The following is a 23,776-nucleotide window of genomic DNA, read 5'->3' as shown; positions in this document are numbered from 1 at the left end:
AGCAGTCAACTTTCTGACACAAAGATCGTTATTTTATGAAATACGGTACACACAATATTAACCCATATCCTTACAGTCTAAATGACTTGACCAAAGATGGCTAGTTTAGTAGAGGCAAGGTTAATTGGAATTAGGACGCAGACCATGTACAGTACGTATGCCAAGATAGCCCTCTACTGTAGAAGCAGGCATCACACACAGACTGTTTTTCTGCCAATGTAGGAAAACCACTTCCCTAGACAATGTTTGCTATGCTGACAGAAGCTCTCTTCGGTCTGCATAGCTGCATCTACACTGGGGGCTTCGTCAGCAGAGCAATGATGATCAAGGGTGTAGTTTTTCACACCTCTGACCAACATAGCTACAAAGGAGTATATTTTAAATGTAGAACAAGACTCATTCTTTGTTTTGCTGTCATCTTACTATGTAACTTTGAGCAAATCACTTCTTCATGCGTCCATTGGTCCACCTGTATTTTAAAAAACGTACAGTAGTACTTTTATCTGAGATGTTGTGAAACTTGATTTATAAACAGAGTTCATATAATCTCAATTAAGACACTCAGTATTCTTAATTTCTCCCCAGTAAATTTTTTCCTCATCTACTAAATGAGTGTAAACATGTAAAGGTATTAAAAATTCACTTGCAAAGCAGACTAATAGCTCTTATTTGAAAGGTTTTTCATTTATTTCAAACCCCTATTTCCATGAATGCCGTCTTTGCTGACAGTGTATCGGAACAATTAAAATATTGCTTATAATTAGTTTACATTATTTTCAAATGCAAAGTGTGAGTGCTTGAATCTTAGTCATTGGAGAAAACTCCGCAATCTTGTTAATCAGGTTTGGCAGATCACTTGACTTTCCAGTTATGTGCCTCTCATTCTTGAAAAATCAGGCAAATGACAGAATTGCTAATTATTATAAGCTTAAGGGCAAATCTACACTTAAAATCCTGCCGCTGTAGCACTTCAGTGAAAATACTACCATGCCGATGGGGGAGCTTCTACCATTAGCGTAGTTAATCCACCTCCACAAGAGGCAGTTCCTGTGTCGATGGTGCTGCCTACACCAGGGGTTAGGTTGGTATAATTGCATCGCTCGGGGTGTGGATTTTTCACATTGCTGAGTGATGTAGTTATACCAATGTAAGTTTGTAGTGTAGACCTGGCCTAGCTTGAATTTATTTATTTTTGATTGAGTGCTACTTAACTCACATTGGAAATATGATTACAAATGAAGAATACTTTTGCATGTCTGAAGCAATCTTTTTACTAGGTGTATTGACCACTAAGGAACTTAGCCATTTCTAGCTTTTTCACTTCAATGGTGGCCATTATGTTTAGAGTACAGAATTTAAGATTGAGGTGGGTAAGGTAATATCTTTTATTGGACCATCTTTTGTTGGTGAAAGAGACAATCTTTCAGGATACACACAGCAATTCTTCATGTCTGGGGAAGTTATTCAGACTTGGTGTACACTGGCAAATTAGGTCAGTTTAACAACCTTAGTCAGCAATGTGAAAAAATCATATCTATGAGTGGAATAGTTAAGCTGACCTAAGTCCCCATGTAGATAGCATTAGGTCGATGGAAGAATTCTTCCGTCGACCTAGCTACTACCTCTCAGGGAGGTGGATTAACTATGCTGTGATAAATGAGGGAGGGGGACAGCTCCCTTTTGTGAACACTCAGCCTACCAGTTAGCTATAGAATCCCTCTTGGTAGCTGTTCTCTACTTGCTTTACCTGTAAAGGGTTAAAAAGTCTGACTGCATGTATAGGTAAAGGGAAGTGAGTGGGCACCTGGCCAAAAGAGCCAATGGGAAGGATAGAACTTTTTAAAATTGAAACAAGACTCCTCTTTTGCTGTCTGTTCTCCGGAGAGAGGAGATGCAGAGCAGGAACAGAGCTGAACTATGCTGTAGGAAGCTTTAAAAAACAGTATGAAAAATCATCAGATCATACTTCGAACCTACTTATCTGAAACCCCAGATATGTAAGTAGATCAGGGAATGTCTAGGAAGATGAGATTAGGTTTATTTCTTTTATTTCTGTAAGGCTTGTGAACTCCTCTGTGCTAACCCCACGTGCTTTTGTTTTGCTTGTAACCTTTAAGTTGAACCTCAAGAGAGCTATCTTGATGCTTAATTTTTGTAATTTTTTTAAGATCTAGCAAAAAGCCTAAGTTCCAGATGTATTTTCTTTCTTTTTTGTTTTTTATAAAATTTACATTTTTTAAGAACAGGACTGGATTTTTGTGTCCCAACAAGGTTTGTGCATATGTTTAATTAGCTGGTGGTAACAGCTGATTTCCTTTGTTTTTCTTTCTCAGCTCTTCCGGGGTGTGTGTGTGTGTGAAAGGGCTTGAGGGTACCCCCACAGGAAGGAATTCCCAAGTGTGCCTTTCTGGGATCTCAAAAGGGTTTTGGGGTTTTTTGCATTTGGGTGGTGGCAGCATCTACCCATCCAAGATCAGAGAGAAGCTGTAACCTTGGGAATTTAATACAAGTCTGGAGTGGCCAATATTAATTTTTAGAATCCTTGCAGGCCCCCACCTTCTGCACTCAAAGTGCCAGAGTGGGGAATCAGTCTTGACCTATGCTGATGGAAGAATCCCTCCTATCAGTGTAGGTAGAGTCTACGCTGTGCTGCTGTAGTGTTCTATGTGTAGACAAGCTCTCAGAATGTCAGTTAGGGCAGGTCTACACTACAGTGGGGATCGATGCTCTGAGATCGATCCACCAGCGGTCGATTTAACGCATCTACTAAAGACCAGCCAAATCGACTGCAGATCGCTCTCCAGTTGACCCCGCACTCTACTTCCGATGAGAAGAGTAAGGTAAGTCAATGGGAGATTTTCTCCTGTCAACCCCCACGCAGTAACTCTACTCTAGCTACTTCATCGACTTCAGCTACGTTACTCACATTATTCACATAGCTGGAGTTGCGTAGCATAGGTCGACTTACCTAGTGTACTTAGTGTAGACATGGCCCTAAATACAAGGTGGAACAGATTGTTAAGCATAAGGAGTTACCTCTTGATGTAAGAGACCATTCAAGATGAAGTTGGCAATTAACACCTCTGCAGTCATAGCACAAAAGAGGATTAGTGGGTTACAGATTGCTGTAATGAGATGTAAATCCAGTGTCACTATTCACACCAGGATTTTTAGTATCTAGCACAATTATGAATTTAAGCTCCCACGCTCATTTTTGGGAGGTGTTGTGCCATTTTCCCTCGAGGATGAGGACTGAGAAGCCAAACATGGAGCGATGACTTTGTGCCCCAGGTGAGAAGGTGTTTTTATCTTTTTCTCATGTGTCTGTGAAAGCTCATTTGAGAAGCTAGGGATTGTCTGGCTTCAGCAGCTGAATGGGAGCAGCTGACACACTGGGTGAGGTTGCGGGGAGGGGAGAGAAGGCAGGCTGAGGTGAGGCAAGGGTCTGGGCCCTTCTCAGCTGCTGCCAGGGCACCTCCCCAGAGCAGTGCTGCTTCCTACCCCTGCTGAGCCAAGCCTTGGAGCCAGCAGAAGCCATGTTTACACCGCAAAACTTGGCCTAACTTACACCAGCCTGTGGCCACCAGAGTTATTGTGTGTGCGCACACGTGGCTCCTCATACTAGTGGGGCACATCATAACCAGGAGCGCTTGCCCTGATTGTATTGTCAGCGTGGGGCATTGCGGGATGGGTCCAGAAGGCTAGTAAATAGTCAACATAAGCAACGTCTATATTGACACTGCATCAACTCAATAATGTAGAGTGTGACTCAAGGCTGCTCAGGAGGGTGGTGTTACTGAACCACCAGAGCCAGGCTCTTCTGTTGGCATTGGGCAGGAGCCAACTTTAAGTGAGGACACTTCCACAGCTAGGTCAAGGTGGGGCAGCTTATATCTCCCTTCCCCTGTACTGTAGACCAGGCCAGGGCGGCGAGGGGTGGGGACCAAGGAGCCCATCCTGTGGGGGAAGAGAGCAGGTCCAAAGAGCACGGGCACACTTCCTGGGATGCCGCCTGCTGCTGCTCCTCCACCCCTTCCACGCAGCCTCTTAAAGGGCCAGCGCCCGCTCGCCTCGGCTGCGTTGCGGGGGAGGGGCTCCCCCGGAAATGCCTGACCCCTGACACAGGCCTGGGGAGAGGCGAGAGGGAAAGATGAGCGGGCGGCGGCAGGAACAGGCGATGGGAGACGGAGGGGGCGCGAGAAGAGGCGGCGGTCTGTGATTGGTCGGGGGGAGGTGGGGTGAGCGGCGCTGTTCTCGCGGCAGGGGGGGAACTGGGGCGCCGAGGCCGCGCTGCATGGTGGGAGCCGTAGGCAAAGGCTGCTTGTCCTGCATCTTCCATCGTGCTACGCGCACAGAAGGCGGAAAGAGGAGGGTGGCGCGGGGCATGCTGGGAGCTGTAGGTAGGGAACGGCTTCTCAGCGCCTAACAGACTGCGGCTCCCATCGTTCCTTGCGTGGGACCCCGGAGCTGGGGCGGAGAGGGTAGCGCTGCGGCAGGGGCGATCGAGGCGGGCGGACTCGACGCTGAGCCTCCCTCTCTACCTCCCCGTCGTGTGGCGCGCTAGAGCGGCAGCGGCTCCCCAAGGAAGGCAGCCATCTTGTGCTGGTGGGAGCCCAGTGAGGCACCCTGCGCCCCGGCCACGAAGGTGGAGTGCGCGCCTCTCCTCCCGGCTGCCTGGGCCCTGTCTTTGCCCGCTTCCTTCGCCTCAGGGCCCCGCCGCGGCAGAGTAGCCTCTGAATGTAGGGAGGACCCGCCTCGAGAGAGCAGCTTCCCCTCCGCCGCTACCCCCCTCCCACAGGGCTGCCACCGCACCCGTCTCGAGCCAGCTACGCCCCGCTCTGTCGGTGCTGCGAGCAGGAGCACACCCCTCTTCCTCCATACCCCCTTCACCTATAGCCTACGTAGGTGCTGCCGCCGCTCCAGCAGCAAACGAGAGCAGCCCCACAGACAGGGAAGCCGTGTCCACCCCGGCAGGACGTGCACTGTCCTAGAACTGATGCCACCATCCCCTAGAGGAGGCGGGTCCTCCTAACAGAGCCCTGCCCGGACCCCAAAGGCCAGGTCCTTAGCTATCTGCTCTACCCAGCCTAACTCAGGGAGGAGACATCTCTTCCCACCCCCACGCTTGTGCCTCTTCCCTGAACTAGACAAACCGATCAGGTGCTGCTGTTGCTGCTATCCCAGACCTCGAGGAGACGCCCACTGACTGAACTGCTGCTCTCTACCACCCACGAGCCCGACGTCCCAGATCAGGAGATAGAGACCCAGCCCTTACAAGCTACTGACTCTTCCCGCCCCATCAGGAGACAGAGAGAAAGAGACCCATCCGGAGGTGCTGCTCCTGCTCCTCGCACCCGCCGATATCAGGAAAGAAAGCTACACAGAGCTGCTACAACTGCAAAGACATGAAGATCAAGGATGCCAAGAAACCATGTAAGCCTGGGTGTAATTTTGGTTTAGGAAGGAAGAGGCATTTATTTTCCATTTGCGGGTGGGTTGGAAAAACTGGTGTAAAATCGGGCTCCCTTTCTTCAAATTGATCTGGCTTATAAGTACGGACGTTTTATGTTAATCTCTCCAGCTCTTGGCTGGCTGTTCCAGAAGATCAGCTGAGCTCTGAAATCATGTTTCTTTAGCAACCAGAGTTAATACTGTTTTTTAAATATATGGGAGGCCCCTGTGATGGGAGCTACATAAGTAATTGAATAATATATTTCTGATGGGAGGTCTTTTTACAGGTGGAAGAAAAGACAGGCGTTCTGTTTTGAGGGGCATGAGACTTTATTCTGTTAGTAACCTGGAGGGTTCATTAGTGTATCCAAGTTGTTAAGCAGTTGCATGTCAGTGGCCAGTCAATTACTTGGATATTCTTGTGCCTTAAAAAGCTTCTTGAAGATAGGGTGGCGGAACACAGAAGGGGGACCATATTTTTAAAAATAAATCAGTGTTACAAGGTGACTTTTGCTTTTTTAAGTACTCTTTTCACAATTGTAGTACTAATGATATTTCTTACTACTATTCATTAGTGTTTATCCTGTGGTAGCACCTAGAGGTCACAATTGGGGATAAAACCCCTTGTTATGCTAGGTACTAAACACCCATGCTATAGAATAGATAGTCTTTTCCTCAGAGAACTTTAAGACTTTTGGGTAGCACTCATAGCATATTAACTTATGAGGTGTAGGTAAGTAGTATTATTCCAATGTTACAAATGAACAACTGAGGTACAGAGAGATTGCCCAGGGTTACTAAGAAGGTCTCTGAGCTGGAAGGAGAGTCCACCTATTTTGAGTCCCTTTCTAGAGATTATCCTTTTTCTGTTGGTCAGATTTAAGGCTGAAATGTACTACTTAAAACTAACACAGTTAAAGTCTGCAAACCCAAACAGCCTCACCTTTTCCTGTTTGTGACGTTCATTCATTTATTTAAAGTTGCCGTCTTATGTGGGTGGTTTTTTCCCCCCTAGAAAAGCTTAATGGTTGAAAAATTATATGCTACTTCTTTAACAGCCCTGTGATAAAATGCCATTGATTGTGCACATCATGTAAGAAATATTAGTAATGCTGTCAAAAGGGTTATAAACATAAAATTGATTTAAGTTAAGAAAAATATTTTTCTTAATCTTTTTCTAGTGTATAAAATAAATGTTAGGACCCCATATTGTAGAGTGTTGAAAACCCTGAACTCACGTTAACTTCAGTGAAAACTGAGGTTGCTGAGTACACTGCAGAATTGTTCTCAAGTGAACAGTGCATTTGTACTGATCTTAGAAAATGTCTTCTGAAGAGAGCATTTTCTTCTAATACTGTCTCCAAACAGTTTTAGGGGGTGCTGTCAGAAAGTCTCTATGGTAATGGGCTATACATCTACAGTAGATCAATATTTTAAAACAGTGCTAGTCTGATTGCACATAACTGGTAGGAACTGTAAATTTCAGTAGCATCTCTGAGTTGCACAGGTGCTGTAGGGGATCATCAGTGACACCGTTAAGACTTGTCACTAACAATTGAAACTATTTGAACATGAGAATTAACAATTTTAGGTCTCTAACTTCAAAGCTTCATACATATTTAATCAATTAATTTTAAGTTTGGCCTGAAGATACTCTTCATTTTATAACCAATAACTAGTGAATTTATTCACTCTCATGGCCAAAAGGGAAAAAACATAGTGACAATCTAAGCTGTTAATTTTTTCCCTCATCAAACAAATATATCGGGTATCCTAAAAAAATGTACATATACAATGTATCACTTTAGTTGCTGATACCTGAACAGGCAACAATAGTTCGTTTTTTAAAGTGGACATTGGAACCATTTTGCAACCCTTGATCATAGGTGTTCCATTGACTTCGGTGGAATAACTCATATTAGGTGTAAGGAGTAGGTACATGAATAAGGTCTTGAGAATTGGGCCAATAATATCAGATTTCTACAAATTTATAGCTAGACAGTAAGTATCAGTGTTCAGTAAATATTTGGGGAGGGCAGGGAATATGTCAATACATAGCTATGTTTCACTGAGCAAATAGCGCCTGGAGGGGGGAAGCATAAGTCTTACTTACGAAAGGAAATTACCTGTTGCTAACAGATATCAGTAGTGACTGGAAGCGAAATACAGTTAAAAAGTGTTAAGAGCAAGTGTAGACAAGATGGAACCATGTTCAACAAAACTGAAGAAAGCATGGTTGCAACAGGTAAATTTCCTTGTGTTCACAATGATATTATGAATTTTAGGAAGCCCACACTTGTTTTTTGCTTTTAAAAAAAAAAATCTTTCTATTCTGAGTACTAGTGCATCTCCACTGATGGTAGAGACAGTGAAAGTGAAGCCTAGTTTCTCTCAGAGAAGATGGTAGCCTCTGACAGCATTATTTTCTCTGAGGGCAGCTACGCTTCACACTCTCGTTTTCCAGTAGAACGCATTGACCATTTTGAAAATATACCTTTGCTAAAGATACTTTTAATCTCACTTTGAAATCTTTGGAAGGGGGAATTCTTTGTGGAAATTGTTGCAGAAAAAATATTGTCTATCTTCCTCTGCTGAAGAAACTTTCAGCAATGGAGAATGATGTCAAAACATAACTAATCCTAAAAAGGTATTTTACAAAATTATTTTGTACCACATCTGTGCAACAAGGAGAGCAGGAATGAATGTGAGGAGCAGGGGAACATAGGGTACATGGCTGGCCAGTACACTCCGACTCTCTACTGCTGTAGAGTGAGGTAACGCAGTCAGTAGGCTGGTGAATGAGGCTCTAAAACTTAATATTTTTTAAAAAAATAAAGAATACCTCCAAAAGAGACTGTACCCACCTTGTTTCCAGGTTATGTATGAAATGTTTAGTAATTTAAAATACAAGGACATTGCTAATGTTGTGCTTTCAAGAAATCAAAATGTGAACTTATGGAAATGAATAGTTAAGGCACCCAAAGAAAACTTTAACTTTACTTTGTACTGAAACAATGAAGGCGGGGGGGAGGGAATGAAGTGTCTCTCTCTAAAAATCAGTTTGATCTAATGTGGTACTACAAAAACATGCACTAATTGTAATTGAATGATTATGGATGATTTCACTATAGGGCAGAGTTAGGCACCCAAACAACCTTAACATGTTTGGATTTCATAAACTACACATTTCCCTACCTTAAGTTTAATCTCAACTTTGTATTTTCTGTATTTGTATTCTTGTTTGGGGAATAATTACAAGGTCCATATAACTTTTTTTTATCCTTCAAGTAATATTATGTATTCTCTCTTTTAATTCCAAATTAATTTTGTATTTTTAATCACAGGTTTCTGGTACCAGGTACGGTGTTTTTATTTATCTTGTGGTGGCATCTGTAAGTCTGAGTCAGGTTGTGGCTCTTGTGTGCTAGGCACTGTCTGAACATAACAAAACAGTCTCTGCCCCAGAGAGCTCACAATTTAAAAGACAAGTTATAAACTGGCTGAAATAAGGAGTGAGGGAGGATACCATGACAGTAGTAATATATTTTAGTTTGGATTAGTTATATCTATAACTTGTAGATATACTAAGACTAAAGAATTAACAGTAGTTATAACTTGGTATCTGCGTAGCTGTTGCTAGATGAAAACTTTTCTTTACCACAGCAGAAGTGACTTTTGGAGGCATTTGAAAGAAAGGATGGTAGTTGCTTTACAGATTTTGACAGTTTTTCTAATTCCGATGGGGCAGTCTGAGAGGGCATGTGAAGGTGTTCGTGGGGAACATACAACACAAGTTGCTTCTGTAAATTATTGGTTGAAAGATTTTTCCTATGCCTGATGTTACTAAGACAACTGCATCATGACATTCTTAGTCACAACTGATTTCTCTGATTTGACTGAGAAGCTTGTAATGAATGGAAAGGGGCTTCTTTTCTTTATGTAAGAAGAAAGTATTTCTTGGTAGCAGTCATGAGTGCATTCTGTTTAATCACAAAACCAGAGGGGAAGTAATTTAAGAGCCGGAAAGATAAAGTTCTTGGAAAGACTGAAGAAATAGATTTTTGTAGACGATAAATGGTGTGTGACGTTAAACTGTCATCCATTTTCTGTTTTACAGGCTTAACTGTGATTATTGTAGACAAGTTTCAGGTTAATAATTTTCCTGACACTGAACTGTCTTTTGTAGGTGCTCGATTTTAAACTCTGAACTGAAAGACTACCTTCCAACAATCAGCTGGAGGGGATAGCATCTGACACACCTACTAGTCAAAGGTCTTATTTGTGAGGAGGGTTGTTTACAACTCCAAATGTGGCAAGTTTGGGGACACCTACAGCAAAAAATAAGTGTTAGAGAACTGCTGAAATAATATGTGATAAAATTTGCAGTGTTTAAGAACTTCAGGTTAATTCTTACACTAATGTAATGTGCATAACATTTATATTAGATATAAATTTTGCTACAAAACCATACTGTTGATGCAACTTGATTTAGAACTCAAATTCTGTGTCAGGTAGTTTTCATATACACGTGGACACTTGTTTACATTCTGTTGGGAGAGAAAGGAGGTCAAAAAGTTCAATATGTATGCTTTATTACTGTTTTTTCTACCATGTGACTCAGAAGAGTTAGTTCAAATCTGTGTGTTTCCAACTACTTTCTCAAGAGTATTTCTTCCAATTCATCTTTTTCCGCCAACAGTTAGATTATGTATATAAATTGTACTATTGATATTTTCCTAAAACTTAACCTGTAAATAATCAAGAGTTTAAAAATGGGTGAAAAACTAATTATGGTCTACTAGCTGATTAAACTGAAGTATATGCTTATGCATCTGCTTTAGTGCAGTCTGGTTAGAAATAAGATTTGGATTAGTTTTGATAACAAACAAAACCTGTTTTCTAGCACAGATCTTATTAGGTAGTCATATTTTAGAGGTGAGTTAAATGATTAGATTACGTGATATTGTACAGATGTTTTGTAAAATGTTCTTGCATTGTTGGCAAATTGAAATTAAGATTTTCATGCTGTTGCATTAAATTTGCATTTTCATGTTTAAAGTGTTGGTGCTGTATATGTCTGAGGCAGTACCTAAACTATCATTCCCTGATATTTGCAAGTTTCCTTTCTTCTAACACTCACCTTTCTTTGTGGGAGAGACCTTAACTGAGCATTGACTGCTTTCAAATGAAGTCCAACACCCAAGAATGTTACAGAAGTAGAAGGCATTGTTTTGCAGCAGCTCTGTGCAGTCAGTCTTCGAGACCTAATCTCATGGGCTAAGAAAAGCTTGCTTCCTCTTTCTTTTTTTCTTTTTTTTTTTTTTTTTTTCCTGTCAACTGCTTCCAAGTGTATTGGGCCCTTGTAAGTTGGGGAGACACCTTGGAAGGACAAGTACAAGGTATATTTTGTGAGGACAACAGCTGAAATCTGTAGCTCATTTCCAAATGACTCAGGGGAAGAACAGAGAAATCAGAAAAGGCAAGAATTTTCTCCTTCTCCTCTCCTTCCCACCCCCCCCACCCCACCCCCCGGACTACCACGAGATCTTAGGGTTGGGAGCTCTCCCCAGCCAGGCATAGTTCTACAACCATTACACTTCCAGCATGGTGTTGAGGGGTTATGCTCAGTCAACTCAGTTTTTCCTTGGTCTTGAGATCATACTGCCATCAGTATGTCCCTAGCCCATTCATCCAAAGAAAGTAACGGCCCATGCAGAATATGAAAATGGCACTCATAGAATGCCATTGTATGTCCCAAGTCCAAAGTACTGTACATGCTGTATCAAACCACTATCAAAGGCAAGAAGGCCTCAGTTAACTCCCTTGATGAATCAGGTGGATGATAAGGTGAAAAGAAAATCTCCATTTCAGAGCATGCCCCGTTTCAGAGATGCATCAACATCTTACATAGAGAGGTCATAGACCTTGTATAAGGAAATACACAAACTAGATGTGAAATTCTCAGCCAGTGTCACAACTGATCAGAAGGTGGTGATACAAGAAGGAAGTAGTGCCTGGAGCTTGAGCAAACTGTGTCATCAGGCCCTATGCTACCAGCACTTCTAGCTATCTTCGAGACACCACTGACTTCCTGAGGAAACCACGATCCATCGGTGACCTTCCACAAAATACCATCCTGGCCACTATGGATGTAGAAGCCCTCTACACCAACATTCCACACAAAGATGGACTACAACCTATCAGGAACAGTATCCCCGATAATGTCACGGCAAACCTGGTGGCTGCCCTTTGTGACTTCGTCCTCACCCACAATCATTTCAGATTTGGGGACAACTTATACCTTCAAGTCAGTGGCAAGGCTATGGGTACCTGAATGGTCCCACAGTATTCCAATATTTTTATGGCTGGCTTAGAACAACGCTTCCTCAGATTTCGTACCCTAGCACCCCTCCTCTACTTGTGCTCCATTGATGACATCTTCATCATATGGACCCAAGGGAAGGAGGCCCTTGAAGAATTCCACCTGGATTTCAACAACTTCCACCCCATCATCAACCTCAGCCTGGACCAGTCCACACAAGAGATCCACTTCCTGGACGCTAATGTGCTAATAAGTGATGGTCACATAAACAGCACCCTATACTGGAAACCTACTGACTGCTATACTTACCTACGTGCCTCCAGCTTCCATGCAGGACACACCACACGATCCATTGTCTACAGCCAAGCTCTGCGATACAACCGCATTTGCTCCAGTCCCTCAGACAGAGACGAAACACCTACAAGATCTCTGTCCAGCGTTCTTAAAACTAAAGTACCCACCTGCTGAAGTGAAAAAACAGATCGACAGAGCCAGAATAGTACCCAGAAGTCACCTACTACAGGACAGGCCCAACAAAGAAAGTAACAGAACGCCACTAGCTGTCACCTTCAGCCCCCAACTAAAACCTCTCCAGCGCATCGTCAAGGATCTACAACCTATCCTGAAAAATGATCCCTCCCTCTCACAGATCTTGGGAGACAGACGAGTCCTCGCTTACAGATAGCCCCCCAACCTGAAGCAAATACTCTCCAGCAACCACACACCACACAACAAAAACATTAACCCAGGAACCTATCCTTGCAACAAAGCCTGATGCCAACTCTATCCACGTATTTATTCAAGTGACACCATCATAGGACCTAATCACATTAGTCACCCCATTAGGGGCTTGTTCACCTGCAGATCTACCAATGTTACATATGCCATCATGTGCCAGCAATGCCCCTCTGCCGTGTACATTGGCCAAACCAGACAGTCTGTACGCAAAAGAATAAATGGATACAAATCTGACATCAGGAATCATAACATTCAAAAACTGGTGGGAGAACACTTCAACCTCTCTGGCCACTCAGTAACAGATTTAAGGATTGCAATTTTGCAACAGAAAAGCTTCAAAACCAGGTTCCAATGAGAAATTGCTGAGCTTGAATTAATATGCAAACTAGATACCATTAACTTGGGTTTGAATAGAGACTGGGAGTGGCTGGGTCATTACACATATTGAATCTATTACCCTAAGTTAAGTATCCTCACACCTTCTTGTTAACTGTCTAAATGGGCCGTCTTGATTATCACTACAAAAGTTTTTTTTCTCCTGCTGATAATAGCTCATCTTAATTAATTAGCCTCTCACAGTTTGTATGGCAACTTCCAACTTGTGTGTGTGTGTGTAGTGTATTCTTACTATATGTTCCGTTCTATGCATCCGATCAAGTGGGCTGTAGCCCACGAAAGGTTATGCTCAAATAAATTTGTTAGCCTCTAAGGTGTCATAAGTACTCCTGTTCTTTTTGTTATCCTTATGTTAATCTTGCTGATTGATCAGCACCCACAGTGAGTTTCTATGAAGGGGAAATGTATATGTGCTTACCTGTATTTTCTTTCACATAATAAAGATACACATATTGAGCCCACCTTAGGCAACTTCTGCTGAGTGAGGGATTCAAGAGTGTGAAAAGATTACAAAGACTTTCTGCTCTTACTGCTCTGCACAGTATTTTTTTTTTAAACTAGTACAGTAGTATGGAAATTATCTCAACTATTTGGCTCTTCGAGAGTAGGGTTTTTTCTTGCCTTTTTTTTTTTTTAATGGTCTGGTTCTAGCTCTAGCCTGCTTACAGCTCTAGAGACCCATTGTAGGATTGGCAAACGTGGATAAATTTTCCTATTTTGTCACTGTCAAGGTAACATGAAAAATAACAGCTTGTGCACAGCTGGTTCCTACAGTGCCCTACATATAACCCACTTAGTAAGAAAGTAAAATGCTGATTTTTTTTTTCCTGGGAAAAATTTCATATAAACTAAATTATTATGGTTTATATAGCCAAGAAACCTCTCTGAAAAAGGTTCTCACCTACGTTTCTTAGTTCTAATATAAATAGTGAACTAGTGGCATTTTGCATATTAAATGCAGCAAAACAAGCCTAAAAAGCCTTCCTGTGTTAAGGTTGCAACCTTTTCACAAATAAGAAATTTTTCAAATTTCTTTTAAAACCTATTGACCAGAACTATGTGCTCGGGTTCTATCATCTGCTGACATGAGGTAAAAGCAAAGAATCTGATCCTTCTCTAAATTCTCTAATTTAGTGTCAAGAATACCCTCCTTCAAATACTGAGTAGTTACCCCCAAAAGAAAGCTTTATTGGATAACACTAGCATAAAAATATGTTCCAAGTTGAAAAATGGGAAGTTTTTCATCTTGAGCTGGCTTTCTCTGGTTCCCTCAACTTTATGCTTGTGTTTTTGTTGTGTTTTTTTTTTTTTTTTGCTTTGTTCCTCTTTTTTTAATTGGGTATCCGAGAAGCATAAACATGTTCCTGTAAATCAGATTAAAGTTCCAAAGACTGGTAGGTGTCTAATTTCATAACTTGGTCCCGTGCCTCTCTCCACAAACCTTAAACATTAACAGCTGAAATCAGAAGTATCTACTGTGCAGATGCAGGTGATTTGCTTGTTTGTCACCCAATAATTGTGAAAGAAAGAACATGTCTTAATTACATAATATCTCCATAGACCAGAAAGGATCCTTTGTATTTTATTTAATCAATTTTTTTTAAGTCCCAATTACATATTTACTGAATGGATTAAAACAACTCCTAAGGACCCTTTCTGATTTATTGGGTAAATAAAATTTCCCCTTTCTAGTCTTCACTTGAGTGAAGTGCTACTGGCTAAAAAAATGAGAAACTTTTTTTAAAATCTGTAGTAGAGCTGCAAATCAAGCATGCATCTATATGTTAAAATAAAAAAATTCTTCATATGTATCTAGTTATATAATTGATCTGAATGGCTTTTTGGGCGGGGAGGTGTTTTCATGTATTAAATCCTGTGTGTCTATTCTACAGATTAGAATTCCTGTGTTCCTGGATCCCTTATTATGCTTGTCTGCTGTCTTCACTATACTGTATTCAGATTGTTGGGCTTTCAGTGTGCCAGTAGTGCTCGCTACCAACCCTTCTGATCCATTGTTTGGGGAGAAAGTTATGGACTATGGTTCATAGGCAGTGTGTGTGGTTTTTTTTTTTTTTTTTTTTTTAATTTTTTATTTTGAGATGCCAAAGAACATGGTACCAGGTGAACTGCTAGGTGGAGACAGTTACTGACTAGCAAATTGAAACTTTTTTTTTATTGGCTACCTTAAAGAAATAAGCTATTTAAACATTCAGAGCTATTAATACTACAGAAACCATTGCTAGACTAGCACTAAAATTAATTGCAATATACTGAAACATTACCTAGACTTGGTGCTAGCTTTTCTGAGAAAGGTCCAACAAAAATTCAGCTTCCCCGATGAAAATCAGTTGTAGAACATCTGTGTGGGAGGGCAGGGAGTGGGATGAATCCTTTCTCCCAATGCCCAACAGTTTAAAGGAACTTTCTACTTCCAAGTGCAAGTATTGACCCTCATGTAGATAATTACCAGTTTTTTTTTAAAAATAATTTTTGTGTATTTTGGCTGGTTCTCTTCCTGTTTTGTACATACCCTAACATCTGGTAGTGTTCTGAGTATCCATTTCTCCAGATGTACAGCAACTTTTAAGTTCCTTTTCCCTTCCAAGTTTTGCATGGATGTCCATTAAAACATGCCATTAATGATCTTACACATATAAACAGCTTGAGGCAAGCTTTGATTAATTTGCTATAGTATCTATTCAGTTATCTTCCTACCACCACCACTAATAATCTGATACAATTTGGAATTAAATTTTCGACAGGTTGGACATATTCCTTTTTTTTTTCTTTTTTCTTTTTTTAATCCTGCAACAGTGTTCAGTGTAAACTGGATCTGAATTGAGTTTAAGAACAAGGGATTGTTGGGAGTAGCTTTGGAAGAATAAGTGGCTAATTGTCCCATTCAGCATGCACTTGGAGAAGTAACTGTCAGATTCCAAGTTTGGTATTCAGAAGGTCCAGCTGGGAAGTCAGATGTTTCTAAAACCAGAAAATTATTTTGATATTTGGTGAGATCTGTGTAAGTGAAGTGAAATTATTGAAGAAAACTGACTTCTCTCCCCTCCACCCCCATACATTCACTCTGTCTCTTTCTTTCTACTTTTGTTTTCTGCGTTTAATAACCTAGCCCCAGTTACAGTAGTCAACAGGTTTATCTATAACTAATATGGCATGATGATTATCACCTTTTTCTGGGGTCCTGCTGGGTTTTAAAGCAAAGGACAAATGAGCCAATTTCTTCCTATTAAACATTTTTATTTATTTATTTTTACTTCAAGGTGTGTTCAGTTTTAATCACAGTTGGCCTCTGTAGCATTTCTTCCTTTCCTCCCACCTTTTTAAATGATAACATATCTTTGGGTTGATATTGCTCTGTGTTAAAATAGTTTGCAGCAACGTAAGAGAGGAGGGAGAAGATGCTTTAAAATGTTGTAAATAAAAATATAGATCAAGGAAATTGAGATCAGATATACAGTAAAATCCCAAGAGGTGGACAGGAAGTTGGGGTAGCAAAAAGTTACCCTTGACTGCATGTTTACTTGCATACTGTTGGGTTGCCTTTTGCTCATATGATGAAAGAATTAAAATATGTCCTAAGCTCCATTATGAGTAAATTAAATAAATATCTTAATATTGATTACTAGTTTATAATAAAATCAGCTACTCAGAAGGGACAGTGCCAGGCTATCAAATGCTAATCATGCCTTCCTAATGTTTGCTGAAAAAAGGGGGAAAATATGTGCTAAGAAATATGATGGAATGAGCTACATTCATATAAAGATGTGTAGAAGAGATATGTATTGTGATATGAGAGAGAGGCACACTTGGCTTTGAAGCATTGTGATAATACTCCTTTTTCAGAAAGGGTAGTGGTGGCAGTTTATCATATAACCACAATATATAAGCAGCAGCTGCAGTGACAGCTGCTGAAGAGAAGATGGTAGACATGGAGAATCTCTTTGGTCCACATCTTTTGTGAAAGACCTACATGTTGGAGATAGAACACTCTTTTAGAGTAGAAAATATTAGGCTGTTAACTTCAAATATAGTAACAGACAGTGAAACAAGCTATTTTAAGAGTTGGTGGAATAATCACCTTCAGACATACTTTGGGCTAGATTTGAAATTTATTTATCGGAGATTATTTAGGGATAACATCAGTTGTGCCACAATAAATGGGAATATACTAGATGAAACTACTAACCATCCTCTCCAACACAGAGTTCTGTAAGCTGATTTTACTAGCTGCCTGCGTATGCCAATCATGATCTTGACCTATTGTTTAGCATAGGCTTCTACAATGAAAATCATCTTTTTGCACACTATCACTTCAAACATCTGGAGTGAAGGAAATGTGATTGAGACAAAATACCAGTATTTCAGTAGCACTGGAAGTGTTTCTTAACAAAGATGATGTCTGTTTTAATACAAGAAGGAATACCCCTAATACAAGAAATTTCTTGGAAAATTATAGGTAAACTTCCTCTTTAAAAGGCTGTCAGGAGTAGAATACGTTACAGTACATCTATTTGAGCATCATGTTAGTGCAGGGGTGGCCATAGAATCATAGAATATCAGGGTTGGAAGGGACCTCAGGAGGTCATCTAGTCCAACCCCCTGCTCAAAGCAGGACCAATCCCCAATCAAATCATCCCAGCCAGGGCTTTGTCAAGCCTGACCTTAAAAACTTCCAAGGATGGAGATTCTACCACCTCCCTAGGTAACGCATTCCAGTGTTTCACCACCCTCCTAGTGAAAAAGTTTTTCCTAATATCCAATCTAAACCTCCCCCACTGCAACTTGAGACCATTACTCCTTGTCCTGTCCTCTTCTACCGCTGAAAATAGTCTAGAACCATCCTCTCTGGAACCACCTCTCAGGTAGTTGAAAGCAGCTATCAAATCCCCCCTCATTCTTCTCTTCTGCAGACTAAACAATCCCAGTTCCCTCAGCCTCTCCTCATAAGTCATGTGTTCCAGACCCCTAATCATTTTTGTTGCCCTTCGCTGGACTCTCTCCAATTTATCCACGTCCGTCTTATAGTGTGGGGCCCAAAACTAGACACTACTCCAGATGAGGCCTCACTAATGTCGAATAGAGGGGAACGATCACGTCCCTCGATTCTGCTCGCTGTGCCCCTGCTTATACATCCCAAAATGCCATTGGTCTTCTTGGCAACAAGGGCACACTGCTGACTCATATCCAGCTTCTCGTCCACTGTAACCCCTAGGTCCTTTTCCGCAGAACTGCTGCCTAGCCATTCGGTCCCTAGTCTGTAGCTGTGCATTGGGTTCTTCCGTCCTAAGTGCAGGACCCTGCACTTATCCTTATTGAACCTCATCAGGTTTCTTTTGGCCTAGTCCTCCAATTTGTCCAGGTCCCTCTGTATCCTATCCCTCCCCTCCAGCGTATCTACCACTCCTCCCAGTTTAGTATCATCCGCAAATTTGCTGAGAGTGCAATCCACACCATCCTCCAGATCATTTATGAAGATATTGAACAAAACCGGCCCCAGGACCGACCCCTGGGGCACTCCACTTGACACCGGCTGCCAACTAGACATGGAGCCATTGATCACTACTCATTGAGCCCGACAATCTAGCCAACTTTCTACCCACCTTTATAGTCCATTCATCCAGCCCATACTTCTTTAACTTGCTGACAAGAATACTGTGGGAGACCATGTCAAAAGCTTTGCTAAAGTCAAGAAACAATACATCCACTGCTTTCCCTTCATCCACAGAACCAGTAATCTCATCATAGAAGGCGATTAGATTAGTCAGGCATGACCTTCCCTTGGTGAATCCATGCTGACTGTTCCTGATCACTTTCCTCTCGTGTAAGTGCTTCGGGATTGATTCCTTGAGGACCTGCTCCATGATTTTTCCGGGGACTGAGGTGAGGCTGACCGGCCTGTAGTTCCCAGGATCCTCCTCCTTCCCTTTTTTAAAGATTGGCACTACATTAGCCTTTTTCCAGTCATCTGGGACTTCCCCCGTTCGCCACGAGTTTTCAAAGATAATGGCCAATGGCTCTGCAATCACATTCGCCGATTCCTTTAGCACTCTCGGATGCAACTCATCCGGCCCCATGGACTTGTGCACGTCCAGCTTTTCTAAATAGTCCCTAACCACCTCTTTCTCCACAGAGGGCTGGCCATCTACTCCCCATGTTGTGATGCCCAGCGCAGCAGTCTGGGAGCTGTCCTTGTTAGTGAAGACAGAGGCAAAAAAAGCATTGAGCACATTAGCTTTTTCCACATCCGCTGTCGCTAGGTTGCCTCCCTCATTCAGTAAGGGGCCCACACTTTCCTTGGCTTTCTTCTTATTGCCAACATACCTGAAGAAACCCTTCTTCTTACTCTTGACATCTCTTGCTAGCTGCAGCTCCAGGTGCGATTTGGCCCTCCTGATTTCATTCCTACATGCCCGAGCAATATTTTTATACTCTTCCCTGGTCAAATGTCCAACCTTCCACTTCTTGTAAGCTTCTTTTTTATGTTTAAGATCCAACCTGAGCCTGAGAAGGAGCCAGAATTTACCAATGTACGTTGCCAAAGAGCCACAGTAATACATCAGCAGCCATGCCGATCAGCAATTCCCCTTCCATCCCTGTACCTCCCGATCAGCCGTTTCATCGCATGCATGAGGCCGGGGGGGGGGGGGGGCAGAAAGAGGTGGAGTGGGGGCAGGGCCTGTGGCAGAGCAAGGGTTGAGCAGTGAGCACGCCCCAGCAGATTGGAAAGTTGGCGCCTGTTGCTCCAGCCCCGGAGTCGGTGCCTATACAAGGAGCCGCATGTTATCTTCTGAAGAGCTGCATGTGCCTCTGGAGCCACAGGTTTGCCACCCCCGTGTTAGTGGATTTACGTTAGCTTGGGAGATCACATGAAGTTGGGGGGAGGGGAAGAAATTACTTCGTGTTTTGGTTTTAACCAGGTCCAGTGGAATACATTTTACAAAGATAACTTCAAAGGAGTGGCTAATAACTTCATTTTTTTCTAATCTGGTTCCAAACTTTAAATTGTTCCTCTCCCTAGCATTGAAGAAAAGAAAAAGCATTAATTTTCCTAGTTCAAAGAGTATTCAGTCTCTGTAATCTCAATTTAAGTGGTGTCAGTTTTTCTTTTTAACAATATTAATGGAATACTTTTTCTATCTCCACAGCTTTTCCATGGTTTGGCATGGACATTGGGGGAACACTGGTGAAACTTGCATATTTCGAACCTATTGATATCACTGCAGAAGAGGAGCAGGAGGAAGTTGAAAGCTTGAAGAGCATCCGCAAATATTTGACTTCCAATATAGCCTATGGATCCACTGGCATTCGAGATGTCCACCTTGAACTGAAAGACTTGACGCTCTTCGGCCGAAGGGGAAACTTGCACTTTATTCGATTCCCAACTCATGACTTGCCTACTTTTATCCAAATGGGAAGAAATAAAAACTTTTCAACACTACACACGGTGCTTTGTGCCACTGGAGGCGGTGCTTATAAGTTTGAAGAAGATTTTCGCACAGTAGGTAGCCTACCTTCCCTAGTACTGTAGTCTTTGGTTAAAAAAACAAACAGAATTGGTCACAGCTGTTTTATCAGTGGAAGATAGGTGGTGTCTTTCTGGACAATCTCTTCATGCCTTGGACATGTAAAGGCTAAGTAACTACTCACTTGTTAAATGCAGTAACCTTAGAAATATTCTTTCTGGCTTGTTCTATTGGTATTATTAATATCAGATTATATTTTTTTTAAGAAAAGGAAGATGAGATTTGGCATTAATTTTCAACCAGATCCATATTACTAATTAAAAGATTACACTAATGAAATGAGTTGAGACATCTAGGTACTAAGTATATTATATATCTATATATATGTGTGTCCTTTTTCTATTACTAGTGTTTCTGTATTAGGGAACGATTTGAGATTAAACATTGACAGAAGCCAGGCAGACTGCAGGTTAAATTTCTTACAATCCTTGAAGTAATGGTTAAGTTAAATAGGGCATTGTTCAAGTTTTTAAGGAGTCATGAACTTTTTCTTTTTTGGTATATTTACAAATGAGTGGTTTTGCCTTTTAAGGTACACAGGTTTGCACATGTGATTTTTGACTAATAAAATACTTTGGTATTTTTGGGTGTTTGCTAATTGAAAAAAAAGGGGGGGGGGGCTAATTTTTGAACAATGGCTTAAAGCATAAGTGCATGGAAAGCTAACTTCTTCCATCTTTAGTAGTGTGCTGCTGGGCTTAGTAAATGTCCAGCATACTTAGTTCATGAATTGTTAATTTTGTCCTTTCCTTTTTCACAGATTGGAAACCTCCAGTTGCACAAACTGGATGAGCTTGACTGCCTTGTCAAAGGTCTGTTGTATATAGACTCTGTCAGTTTCAATGGCCAGGCAGAGTGCTATTACTTTGAAAATGCCTCAGAACCTGAAAGATGCCAAAAGATGCCTTTTAACCTGGATGACCCATACCCATTATTGGTTGTAAACATTGGTTCAGGAGTCAGTATTTTAGCAGTCCATTCCAAAGACAGCTATAAGAGAGTGACTGGAACAAGGTAATGATATGAAATCTTAAGTTATGATTCTTGTATGGAATAATGACCCTAATATTTTCTTAAGCTTTCAAATAATTTCTTTGCATGTCTTTTCCATGTGATAAACTGATTTCATGTCCTATTTAATTACCAGCAGCATTAATTGTAAGCTATCTCCATGGCTCTAGTAACGAGGTGTAGTTAGTGTTTTTTCTGCTGTGTGGTCTGTAACAGGAGACTAATATCAGTAGTGTGTGGTTTTAGGTTTGTCACATTAGGTTTTTTTTTTTTTTTTTTTTTTTTATTGTATAGCATTATTCCAATGCACTCATATTTTTTCTGCTCTACTGGAGAAAAATGAGAACGCGTTCACTGAAGTGATGCAGAAAGAGGAACAAGGACTTGAAGCCAATGATCAGATGTGGGTGCTTCTGGGCATCCTCATCTGAGTTTATGCCCTCCCACTGGCACTTTGATACTCACACCTATTTCACTTACCTATTGCAAGTATGAATTTTAGTATCTTAATTTAGGTGCACAATAAAAGAATTCTCGGGAAACAGCAAAAACACATTTATTTTTAAATAGTTTACTTAACTTTTGCAGCTCAAAATCTTGTGTGTGCACAGTTAAGCTGATACCTGTGTAAACATTGTTGCCATGATTCACAACTGACTGCTTTGCTAAGCAATACCAAGCTCTGAGGAAGAAAGCAGACAAATCAGTATCTTAATTGAAGGAATACATTTATATATTATTTAGTTGTACTATGTGAGAATGCTGTTTAAAAGTCGTCTTTTCCTTTTTCATTAGTTTAGGTGGAGGGACATTTCTGGGTTTATGCAGTTTATTGACTGGCTGTGAAAGTTTTGAAGAAGCTCTTGAAATGGCATCCAAAGGGGACAGTACACATGCTGATAAGCTTGTTCGGGACATTTATGGAGGGGACTATGAACGTTTTGGCTTGCCAGGATGGGCAGTAGCCTCCAGGTAAGCCAGAGACTCGCTTATTTAACTGTAATTAAGGCTCCATATCTCTCATGGATTCAGTGACCTTCGTGACTTCTGCAGTGGCCGGTGAGGCTGGCTCTGGGGCTTCCCAAGCAGATCAGGCAGCCTCTGGGCCAGTCACACTGACCGCTGCTGGTGCAGTTTAGGTGTGGGAAGGGGCTCAGGGCTGGGAGTTGGGGTGTCGGTTGCCAGCCAGTGGGAGCCGCAGAGCTGGAGCTCATGGCGGGGGCAGCATGTGGAGTCCCCCTTGCCTTCCCTCCCACTAGGAGCTGCAGGGACACGCCGGCCACTTCTGGGGAGCTGCATGGACCCTGGTAGGGAGCCTGTCAACCCTCCTGCCACCAGCAACAGTCCTGGGCCACGCACTGCTACAAGTTTTCCCATTTTCCCCACACACACACCCCCCAGCATCAGCAGGGTCCCAGGTAATTCCCCCAGAGCACCCATGACCCCCCGACTCAAGTTTTAGTTATGGGTATATAGTACAAGTCATGGACTGGTCATGGGCCTGTGAATTTTTGTTTACTGCTCGTGACCTCTCCATGACTTTTACTAAAAAATACCCGTGACTAAAATGTAGTCTTAACTATTCATGACCTGTTAATGAGGAGGTATCACCTTTTCTTGTCTCTTAAGACTGAGGTTTTAAGATTTTAAAAAAGAGACCTGTATTCAGTATCTATTAGAAGAACAGTTTTTGCAGTCTTACTATTTCAATTCAGTTACTTTTGTGTTTAAAAATATATACAGCTAACCTTTCTGAACATTTTGAAACCAGATAGTAGTAGTTGATTATTAGCTAGCTATAGCAGTCCCATTCTGTGTAATATTTTATTCCTGAAAAACTAAAAAACAGCATCAAGTGTAGATTTAAAAGAAACAGACAAGTTCCTGCATAGAATACTCACAGGTCAAAGGGCAAGCAGGCATAGAAAGGAAATAAAAATTAATGAAAATATTTGTCAAACCTTTTTAATGGCTGTTTGGGATCTTTGAGAGCATTGTTTAGTCTGACAGCTTTCTTCTCCATTTTACAACAGCTCTTCCTGTCTGGGCTTTATTTCCTCAGTTTGATACCTTTTTTTAAGTTAACCAGCCAGGCACCCAGGCAAAGGATTTTCATTTAACCACTATTTTCAGTTTTATACAGCATCTCGGAAGCATTCAACAGGCACCAGATGAATTAGTATGGTTTTGAGCATACTTATATTTTTATATTTGCTGTCTAATGAACGTTGAAAAGCTCTTCAATTGGGAAAATACTTTTGGTGATCTTACTGTAGTCGTTGGTTTAATTTACCCACCAAGTCTAGTACAGCTGTCG

The 23,776-nt window shown here is 41.5% G+C and overlaps 1 protein-coding gene across 3 annotated transcripts in view; it reads left to right on the top strand.

Moving 5' to 3' along the window:
* Positions 1-4,274: 4,274 nt before the first annotated feature.
* Positions 4,275-23,776, top strand: part of PANK3 (pantothenate kinase 3) — a 33,960-nt gene continuing 14,458 nt past the window's right edge. Inside the window, exons 1-5 of one of the 3 annotated variants that reach the window (XM_074960677.1) lie at positions 4,275-4,400; positions 5,148-5,433; positions 20,071-20,423; positions 21,209-21,462; positions 22,255-22,431. In XM_074960677.1, the coding sequence (XP_074816778.1) occupies positions 5,406-5,433; positions 20,071-20,423; positions 21,209-21,462; positions 22,255-22,431 (812 nt within the window). In that variant the 5' untranslated portion in view covers positions 4,275-4,400; positions 5,148-5,405. The other 2 variants (XM_074960678.1, XM_074960676.1) reach the window with 2 other exon arrangements.

Source organism: Natator depressus, chromosome 8, assembly GCF_965152275.1.
Source record: "Natator depressus isolate rNatDep1 chromosome 8, rNatDep2.hap1, whole genome shotgun sequence".
Taxonomy (NCBI): domain Eukaryota; kingdom Metazoa; phylum Chordata; order Testudines; family Cheloniidae; genus Natator; species Natator depressus.
Note: the sequence above shows the minus strand (reverse complement) of the source record. Positions and strands in the feature narration are given on the sequence as shown.